At 34.2% G+C, this 9,774-nt stretch overlaps 4 protein-coding genes across 4 annotated transcripts; all 4 read left to right on the top strand.

Annotated features, from left to right (window-relative positions):
- Positions 1-2,275: 2,275 nt before the first annotated feature.
- On the top strand, positions 2,276-3,564 carry LOC106327654 (cytosolic sulfotransferase 12-like). The gene has a single exon (XM_013765874.1). The coding sequence runs from the start codon at positions 2,390-2,392 to the stop codon at positions 3,359-3,361; it is 972 nt and encodes a 323-aa protein (XP_013621328.1). The 5' UTR covers positions 2,276-2,389; the 3' UTR covers positions 3,362-3,564.
- Positions 3,565-3,779: 215 nt separating this feature from the next.
- Positions 3,780-4,935, top strand: LOC106327653 (cytosolic sulfotransferase 11). Its single transcript, XM_013765873.1, has one exon. The coding sequence runs from the start codon at positions 3,852-3,854 to the stop codon at positions 4,854-4,856; it is 1,005 nt and encodes a 334-aa protein (XP_013621327.1). The 5' UTR covers positions 3,780-3,851; the 3' UTR covers positions 4,857-4,935.
- A 676-nt stretch (positions 4,936-5,611) lies between these two features.
- Positions 5,612-6,996, top strand: LOC106325838 (protein COLD-REGULATED 15B, chloroplastic). The gene is made up of 2 exons (XM_013763889.1): positions 5,612-6,065; positions 6,444-6,996. Exons 1-2 carry the CDS (start codon positions 5,851-5,853, stop codon positions 6,805-6,807), a joined length of 579 nt encoding a protein of 192 aa, XP_013619343.1. The 5' UTR covers positions 5,612-5,850; the 3' UTR covers positions 6,808-6,996.
- Positions 6,997-7,461: 465 nt separating this feature from the next.
- On the top strand, positions 7,462-9,316 carry LOC106324327. The gene is made up of 5 exons (XM_013762314.1): positions 7,462-7,528; positions 7,626-8,157; positions 8,235-8,334; positions 8,432-8,815; positions 8,903-9,316. The coding sequence occupies exons 1-5, from the start codon at positions 7,462-7,464 to the stop codon at positions 9,170-9,172; spliced, it is 1,353 nt and encodes a 450-aa protein (XP_013617768.1). The 3' UTR covers positions 9,173-9,316.
- The last annotated feature ends 458 nt before the right edge of the window (positions 9,317-9,774 follow it).

Here is a 9,774-nt window from a genome sequence, read left to right as displayed (position 1 = left end):
AAAAAAAAAAAAAAAAAAAAAATAATAATAATAATAATAACAGACAAATTAAATAAAATTATCCCATTATAAAACCTAGGGAAACTAGTTTACGAAAAATCAATATTTTTATAAAAAAATATTTAATATCTAATCTATTAAAACTGAAATACATTTTGTATTTAACCCTAAGTTTTCTACAAAAATTACATTCTCATGCCACTCTAATTAAAACTATGTCGTCTTAAATACATTCGATAATATAAGTTTTTAATCATGTTCAAAATCAAGTTAGTTTCGAAGCCCATATTTTGGGTGTTTGGTTAGAAATAGAAGTTTGTTTGGGCTTTTAATAACAGTCCGTTATGGTTTAATCCTAATGGTTTAGGGATTTTAAGGTTTAGTCGATTTTGGATATCAATATATTTAATGTGAGTACAAAATCGAACCAGTCACACTTATTTCCTTCCTAAAACTCGACATCAATCAAAAATTCATTCCTAATTCTACGTAATAACAATTAACTGCTCTTGAATATCAAACTAAATATTCTTTTTATAAAAATCAAAACAACATTCCTAATTTAATGTGACTACAAAATCTAACCAATCACACTTCTTTCTTTCCTAAAACTCGACATCAATCAAAAAAATCTTAGAGTTGATATTACTCTGCACGGGTAAATCATAAATATTATTTCATTTCCTAATTCTACGGAGTCTCCTTTTAAACAAAGAGGAGGTTTAGGACGACGGAGATAAGCTCTGTTTAGAATGAAACGAAAACTTTTTTTTTCTGTTCACAAAAGGTTTGTTTATTTTCCGGAAAAAAAACTAATAGGCTAATGACGAAAACATTAATAATACTATGGCCCAAATTAAAATTTGTTTTTCTCATATATTACTATGGCCCAACTTACAATGGCTTACTTAATTCAAAGTTTCTGAATGATTGTAATTAATTTTTCTGTGATTTTTATTAAGTTAATGTACAAATATATATGTACATGTTAATTATTTATATTCCAAATTTTTACAAAGTACAAATAAATTCATATACACAGCCAAGGAACTGAATAATCTAAACAATAAATACTAACATATAAACAATAAGAATGTTTATGTGTAGACATGCCAAATTTAAACAAATATGTAATATGTAATTCTTATATATCTATAAAACTTAAATGTTGAAAAATAATTCTTTTATAAAATAAAAAGGCACATATAATTATAATAGAAATTCCCTTAGATAGTATTTTTTAGTTTATTTTCACAAAAATAGACTTTCAAAGAGGAAAATGACCAAAAAAGGTTTTATTGAAGGGTAAATATGAATTTATACCCTTAGGGTTAACCAATATAAGACTTAGGGTTTAGAGTTAAGGGGTTGGGTTTTGGGATGTGTTCAAATTTAAAAAAAAATAAAAAAAAAATATTAAAATTTTCAAAATAAATAAAGCTATTTTGGTCATTTTATTTTTAAGGGCTATTTTTTATGATAAAAACTTAAAAATGTCTATTTGAGAGAATTTTCCTAATTATAACTCCAATTATTAATAGATGTGGAATTTTTATATAGTGCCACTGTCCGTCATAAAATCGATTGTTATTACAATATTTTTGAAATAAAATGGTATGAAATTACTTATTTCAATTTTTTTTTAATTATCAAATACATGCGCGGTTGCGTGAGTCAACTTCAAATTGGGTTTGGTAGATAAAATTACCAAAAATCTGTACTTATTTATGAATTTTTTTTGTTACTTTTTCAATTATTTTGCATGTTACTATCTAAATAATGTATTTGTTAAAATAACTATAAAATTATAACTTTACATCTAATTTTAATCACAATATTTATAGTTTAATTTAATAAAGCACATACTTAATATACTCTAATATTTTACACTTTAGAATATTAATTTAATTACCAAGTAAAACCAATAAAAATACAATAAAAGAAGAATACAACTGCATAGTTTATAAATGGAATCAGTAACATAAATGTTTATACAGATAAAAAACATACTACATCCGCGGACACGCATATCAAAAGCTAGTTAATATTAAAAACAGTGAGTCAACAAAATAACAAACAAGTTCTTACAATATTCTGGCCCTCATCCTTCTGACAATGTGATAGTAGAGCCGTGATTATCTCTCTCTCTTGTTTTTTCTTTTTGAGATATTATTCTACGTGCTCTTCAAGCATGTTGACTATTCCATCAAAGATTAAGACAAAAAGATAAATCCGAGAACAGTATTGCGATTACTTGTAGAGCAGGATATGTTGACTATTCCATCGATATTGCACTTATTATAAATAGCACACAAGTATTACCCTCATAGATGCAAAAAACATCTCATAGTTTCTAAAAAAAATCAAGATTAATCTATACTCTTCAACAATGTCATCATCATCATCATCTTACTTGAGAGATGAAGATCTGACACAAGAAACAAGAGATCTGATCTCTTCTCTTCCAAGCGAGAAAGGTTGGTTGGTGAGCCAAATGTATCAGTTTCAAGGACGTTGGCACACACAAGCCCTCTTACAAGGACTCTTGCAATACCAAAAACACTTTGAGGCCAAAGATTCCGACATTATCCTCGTCACCAATCCTAAATCAGGTACCACTTGGTTAAAAGCTCTTGTCTTTTCTATCATTAACCGACACAAGTTTCCAGTTTCTTCTGGTGATCATCCTCTTCTTGTTACCAATCCGCACCTTCTCATACCCTTCTTGGAAGGAGTTTACTACGAGTCTCCAAATTTCGATTTCACTGAGTTGCCTTCTCCAAGACTCATGAACACACACATATCGCTTCTTTCCCTGCCCGAGTCCGTTAAGAGCTCCTCTTGTAAGATTGTGTATTGTTGTAGGAACCCTAAGGACATGTTTGTGTCCTTATGGCATTTTGGAAAGAAACTTGCTTCTCAAGAAACTGCTGATTATCCTATTGAAAAAGCGGTTGAAGCGTTTTGTCAAGGGAAGTTTATAGGTGGACCCTTTTGGGATCATGTGCTGGAGTACTGGTATGCCAGCCTTGAGAATCCGAACAAGGTCTTATTTGTTACATACGAGGAGCTGAAGAAGCAGACTGGAGATACGATCAAGAGAATAGCCGAATTCTTGGGATGTGGTTTTATTGAAGAAGAAGAAGTCGGAGGGATTGTGAAGTTGTGTAGTTTTGAGAGCTTAAGTAGTCTGGAAGCTAATAGAGAAGGGAAGTTGCCAAATGGAGTGGAGACTAAAGCTTTCTTCAGAAAGGGAGAGGTTGGAGGATGGAGAGATACTTTGAGTGAGTCCTTGGCAGAGGAAATAGATAGAACCATGGAAGAGAAGTTTCAAGGTTCTGGTCTCAAATTTTCTTGTTGAATCAGTCTTTGAGACTTTTTGTTATGTTTTGTTGTGCTTTTTTTTGTTGCTGAATAAATTTCTATGTTTTGTTGTTGTTGTTTATTGTTGCTGAATAAATTTGTATTTTTCATGTCATGATGTTTGTTATTTTAAAAATACGACTTTTAGGTCGTGTCATGTTGTTTTTAATGTCTTTAAGCATTCTCATTTCATGTGAGTTACTTGCGTGAACGAGTTGTCCAAAGCAACAAAACAAAAACGTGTAGTATGTTTTTTATTCAGAAAATAACAAATCAAAAAATGCAAAGCAACTTTGGGTTTCTTGAAAAGATAAGATTATGTGGGTTGGTTGTGTGTGGCTTAGGAATCACCCATGATTGAAACGCGTACAAGACCCCATAACACTTGTCTTGTCTATAAAACATGTGAGACCGGATTGTCCGAAGCAGTAAATAAAAAACTCTTTTATCTCCTTACTTTGTTCACTATCCTCTCTTTGTGTATCACAATGGAGGGTCATCAAGAACCTCACCTCCCAAACTACATGAAAGACGACAAAGTTAGCCAAGAAACCAAGAACTTGATCTCGACTCTTCCTTCAGACAAAGATTTCATGGGTTACCCTCTCTACAACTACAAAGGTTGTTGGTACTATCCTAACACACTCCAAGCAGTTCTTGATGTCCAAACGCATTTCCGCCCTCGAAAAACCGATATAATCCTTGCTTCTTTGCCCAAAGGTGGTACGACTTGGCTCAAATCTCTTGTTTTCGCCCTTGTGCATAGAGAAAAATACCGTGAAAATCCTCTAATCCATCCTTTGCTCTCAAAAAACCCTCATGACCTTGTCCCATTTCTTGAGATTGAGCTATACGCTGGTAGCCAAACACCGGATCTCTCAAAGTTTCCTTCTCCTATGATCTATTCAACACACATGCACTTAAACACATTGCGTGAAGCCACAACAAAGTCCTCTTCTTCACCTTGCAAAGTCGTGTATGTGTGCAGAGGTATCAAGGATACGTTCGTATCCGGTTGGCATTATAGAAACATGCTGCATCGCACCAAGATGGACCAGGCCACTTTTGAGCTCATGTTTGATGCATATTGTAAAGGAGTTATCTTATATGGACCCTATTGGGAACATGTGTTGGGCTACTGGAATGGGAGCTTGGAAGATGGAGAGAACGTTCTTTTTTTGAAGTATGAGGAGATGATTGAGGAGCCTCGTGTACAAGTCAAGAGGCTCGCTGAGTTCTTGGATTGTCCATTCACCGAGGAAGAAGAAAAGAGTGGTTCGGTGGAGGAGATCTTGAAGTTGTGTAGCTTGCGTAATTTGAGCAATTTGGAGATTAATATGAATGGGACAACGAGAATTGGTATAGATTCTAATGTGTTCTTTAGGAAAGGTGAAGTTGGTGACTGGAAGAATCATCTCACTCCTCAAATGGCGAAAAAGATTGATGATATTGTTGAATGTAAACTACAAGGTTCTGGTTTGATATTTCAATAAGGTTGTGTTATGTTTTTCCTGTACTTAACGGCACATTAAATTTCAGCAAATAAAGTTGTGTTGTGTTATGTTTGGTCAAGTCACTTTCACGTAATTCCTAACCCCAGTTTTGGTTAGACCATTGGACTATAATATGTTTCATATAATAAGTGAATTTTGATTTTCCTCAATCGTTATTATAAAGTTATGTACCAGTTCTGATAAACATCTTAATCAACGAACGTTTGGTCAAATTTGGACGACACAAATATCAATTGATTGAAGTGTATTGTTACTGTTGTGGTGCTCGGTGGGTTCACACGTTGTTGAAATTTGATGCTTCCTGCAAAAATGGGTGGAAATAGAAAATAAAATAAAAAGAATAACGTCGGCAGAAAAAAACTCAAATAGGATCGGTGGTCAATTAATTACAAAATTTCTTAACTTTGTTGCCGCATTATTTACTCCTATCTTGACAAACTTTAAAAAAAATACAAACTACCAAAACTTAAATATATCCGATCTCTACGTTTAGGATTTGTATAAATATAAACAGACAATTATTATGATCTTCTTTATATAATTTTTTTTTGAACTTTTTCTGTATATTCTTTTATGTTACTCTTTTTATTTATAATGTTATTATATTAGGAGAAATTGAGAGAGTAGCATGCGACCTGCATGATCCTTCTTTCTACGCATCATTTGCATTTCTCCTCTCTCCCAAAAAATCGACCTTCTAAAAAACACAACATTTTCGGGCGCAAGCATGTCAATGGGTATACGTGTTTTCTCGTGTACCAAAAGCTAATCAACGTGACGAAACAAAGAACTAACATAAAAGATGGCAGTGATTCTAATTGGTTAGAAACTAATCCACGTTAGCCTCTGAGCTTCCTTATAAGATTCTCGATTGTCCCGTTTAATAACAATTTAACTCCTCGCTTTAGATTCGTTTTACTCTCAAACACACAGAATTTTCCACCTATTAAGAGACCAAAGGTAAGAGATTCTCATGTCGATGTCTATTTCTGGAGCTATGCTTAGTGGGGTGGGCTCTTCGTTATTGATCAACGGAAGCAAGAGAAGCGGCGGCGTAGGCGGTGGATCTATGAGTGTTGGCCGGAAGAATGCGACCATTACACCGCAGAGAAACAAGTCATGGGTCCTAGCCGCCGTGAAAGGTGATGGAAAATCAAAGAACGACCCCAAATGGCTAGATGATGCCTCGTAAGTCTATTATATTTGCTTGGAGATACTTTAGATACGAAGAATATTATTGGACATGGAGTGACTTGAAACTCTCGTATATATACCATAACATGATAAAATTGTAGATGATAAAAATTCTGAATCATTTGGTGAATACATATACTACCAAAAAGATATTTTTATGAGAGAAATTACACACATTATGATGCATTGACATGCTTTCACGTAGTTATTTAGAAGTCAACAAATTAAGTAAAAAACAAATTCTCATGGTGAAGTTTTTATAACCTATATATAAATATCGATTTTGTTCATTATAATAGTTTTGTTAAATTGTCGCACATAAATATTAGACAGTTTAGTTTACAAAAAAAAAAAAAAAAAAAAAAAAATTAGACAGAAAGCTGGCGAGTTCGTGAAGGACATGGGGAGTGAAGTGGGGCACGTGACTGCTCAGAAAGGACAAGAAGTTAAAGATCATATAGAGAGTGCAAGAAACTATATTGTTGAGAAAGCTGGTGAAGCGATGGACACGGTGGCTGAAAATGCTAAGAAAGCTTCTGAGTTTGTGACGGATAAAGGCAAAGAGACCAAGGAAGAAACTGTTTTAATGACTGAAAAGGCTAAAGATTTCATTGTTGAAAAAGCTGGTGAAGCCAAAGATTCGGCGACGGATATGCGCAAGAAAACGGCCAAGTACGTTGGAGATAAAGCAGCAGAGGCTAAAGAAGCTATATTTCCTCCAAAAAACGAAGAATAGAATATTGTATATATGTGACCTTAAATAGATAAACATATAAAGAACTTTGAGGCAGTAATCACAAAAGTATTTTTTACTTTGTGAGAATATAGTATGTTTATTTTGTGAGAATAAACTGATACATACAATAAGTACTGATATAGACTTATAGTCAGTGGCTAATCATTCAAATTAAGTGCTAATCTTTAATCATGACATTTACTAAGTTAAAGAAATACAATGGTTTCAATCTTGCCAAGGTGCATGTGTCTCAAACCATTAGATTACCATATATTTAGAGAGTTTCAATCCTGCGAAGGTGGATATTGGGAGAGTCATCTATTGCGGCATAATTTAGATGTCATGCATATTGAGAAGAACTTCTTCGACAATCTGATGAACACAGTCATTAACATCCAAGGTAAAACGAAGGATAATTTGAAGTCAAGGTTGGATTTAGTCGATATCTGTGATCGTTCTGAACTTCACGTTGATGAGAACGGTATGGCCCCTTTTCCCATTTATCGGCTGGATGGTGCTAGAAAAGAAGAGTTCTTTGATTGGATTACAGATAAACTGAAATTTTCTGACGGATATGCATCAAATTTGGGGAACTGCGTTGATAGAAGCGAAGGAAAGTTTACTGACTTGAAGAGTCATGATTGTCATGTAATTATGAAGCGCCTCCTTCCGTTTGCTTTTTCAGCATTATTGCCACTTAATGTTCATGAAGCAATTGCAGGTATCTTATATTTTTACAATTTAATTTATTTTTATATTTAACAATTATGCTTATAAAAACTTAATACTTACGAAAATTATGTCATTTATCTATGTAGGGATTAGTGTTTTCTTCCGCGACTTATGCAGCAGAGTAGTGACTGAAGAGGGTATTAATAATTTGAAGACAAACGCACCAGTCAGCATGTGCAACCTTGAGAAGATATTTCCTCCATCATTCTTTGATGTAATGGAACATCTTGCTATTCATCTCGCAAGAGAATTGGAACTTGGTGGTCCTGTGCAGTACAGATGGATGTATATTTTTGAGCGTTATATGCATCATCTGAAGAAGATGGTCAAAAATCAAAGCAGGGTGGAAGGATCTATAGTGGCACAGGTGATCAATGAAGAAACTGCAATCTTTGCTGAAAATTATTTTCCACCAGAAGTGCAAACAAAACACCGAAGACCTGCTCGGCATGATGATAGAGGGGAGAGAGCAACATATCATGTTACTGTCCCAAGCATGTTCAAGGAAATAGGACGACTTAGTGGAAAATTCACGAAGCGGAGACTTACGGACACTGAGAACGCTCATTTGCAAACATATTTGCTCACCAACTGTGAAGATGTTCTACAATATGAGAGGTAAAAATATTTATTCATTTATTGTTAGATTAATATTCAATAAATTTATTTCATATTGATAATATTTTTGTATATAGTGTATATATGGCGGAGTTGCGTATGACTCACAGGCATGCAACAGAAGATGAGCTTCGACAACTTAGAGATAACGGATTTGCTGCGTGGCTTCGTAGTTATGTGAGTCATATATCATATTACCCTATGCAAATGATTAGTTTAAATTTAATATATATAAACTAATTAATTTTGCAATCATATATGTTTTTTTTTATAGGTGAATGATGGTTTGGCCAGAGGTCTTGTGTTCGATGATTGGGTACGCGAATTTGTGCAGGGACCAAACTATGTGGTCAAATCATATCCTAAATTTTGTACGCGAGGATATGCATTCACAAAGAAAGGTCATTCTAAGACAACATATGATGCTGGTGTTTCATCTTCTTCTGGTGACGATGTCTACTACGGCAACATAAAAGAAATATTGGAAATCCAATTTCCTGGAATGGTTGGATTGCGTTGTGTAGTATTCTATTGTGATTGGTATGACACCACCCCAGATAGAGGAGTGAAGATTGATGCGTTTGGTGTTACATCAGTTCATTCGCGGCGGAAACTTCAATATTATGATCCCTTCATTCTTGGTTCGCAAGCTGATCAGGTATGTCAATATATTCATAATTTTTTACCAATATAATTAATTAATGTTATATATTGAACTAATACTTTGTATAATTGATATGTATAGGTGTGCTACATCAGTTACCCTCGGGTGACGTACAGAGACGATCCATGGGTTACTGTAACGCAAATCAACCCAAGAGGACGAGTGGATGGAACTTCTGATGATGATGAACCATTGCAACCAGAGTCTACCAGCAACGCCCAGGCAGTTGAAGATTTGGAAAATGTTCAACTCGTTGAGAATTTGACTGTGTTTGGACATGATGCTGTCGTACATTCAGAGCCGGAAGCCGAGGTTGGGGAGTTTGATGAAGATTCAGAAGATTCTGATTAGTTTTTTTTTTTTATTATTGGTCCGTCGGAAATCCCTCGCAATATACCGACGACATAGCGACGACAACGGGTTTCATTGAAAATTGGAAAGGTCGTCGGTATTTCGTCGGAAAATACCGACGACATGTTTTTCTATAAAGTTTCAATCATAAAAAATTTAAAATTTTTTATAATTTTTTATAAGTTTCCACTAAACTATGTATAATAAAACGTTCTTTAAAAATTTTTATAAATATTTAACAACATTTTTCTTCATTTATAAAACATTTTATAATTGTGTATACATATATAATAAAAGGTTTAATAGTTTTTCTTAAAACGTTTATAAAACCTTTGTAAATATATAAATGAAAACATTAAAAATAGAAATGAGATGAAAATATTTTTGATGTATTAATTTTTTTTTAGGGCCGTGGATGAACCCCGATTTTTTTTAGGGCCGAGGATGAACCCCGCCCCGCAACCCGTCTTCGACGTAGTTCGGTGAGCAGTTCCCGTGCATTGGGATCGTTTCATGACTCGGTTCTCGCATATATTCCCGCTCCAGCTCCCGCTGCCCCTCGCGCTGCTGCTCAACAGGATCCGGGGGTCATGCCAGTTCAT

The sequence above is a fragment of the Brassica oleracea genome, chromosome C2, assembly GCF_000695525.1.
Source record: "Brassica oleracea var. oleracea cultivar TO1000 chromosome C2, BOL, whole genome shotgun sequence".
Taxonomy (NCBI): domain Eukaryota; kingdom Viridiplantae; phylum Streptophyta; class Magnoliopsida; order Brassicales; family Brassicaceae; genus Brassica; species Brassica oleracea.
Note: the sequence above shows the minus strand (reverse complement) of the source record. Positions and strands in the feature narration are given on the sequence as shown.

Coding starts and splice junctions, on each gene's coding strand:
- LOC106327654 (XM_013765874.1), top strand. CDS start 2,390: ATGTCATCATCATCATCATCTTACTTGAGAGATGAAGATCTGACACAA.
- LOC106327653 (XM_013765873.1), top strand. CDS start 3,852: ATGGAGGGTCATCAAGAACCTCACCTCCCAAACTACATGAAAGACGAC.
- LOC106325838 (XM_013763889.1), top strand. CDS start 5,851: ATGTCGATGTCTATTTCTGGAGCTATGCTTAGTGGGGTGGGCTCTTCG. Junction 6,066..6,443: donor AAATGGCTAGATGATGCCTC/GTAAGTCTATTA, acceptor AAAAAAAATTAG/ACAGAAAGCTGGCGAGTTCG.
- LOC106324327 (XM_013762314.1), top strand. CDS start 7,462: ATGAAGCGCCTCCTTCCGTTTGCTTTTTCAGCATTATTGCCACTTAAT. Junction 8,158..8,234: donor GATGTTCTACAATATGAGAG/GTAAAAATATTT, acceptor TTTTGTATATAG/TGTATATATGGCGGAGTTGC. Junction 8,816..8,902: donor TTGGTTCGCAAGCTGATCAG/GTATGTCAATAT, acceptor TGATATGTATAG/GTGTGCTACATCAGTTACCC.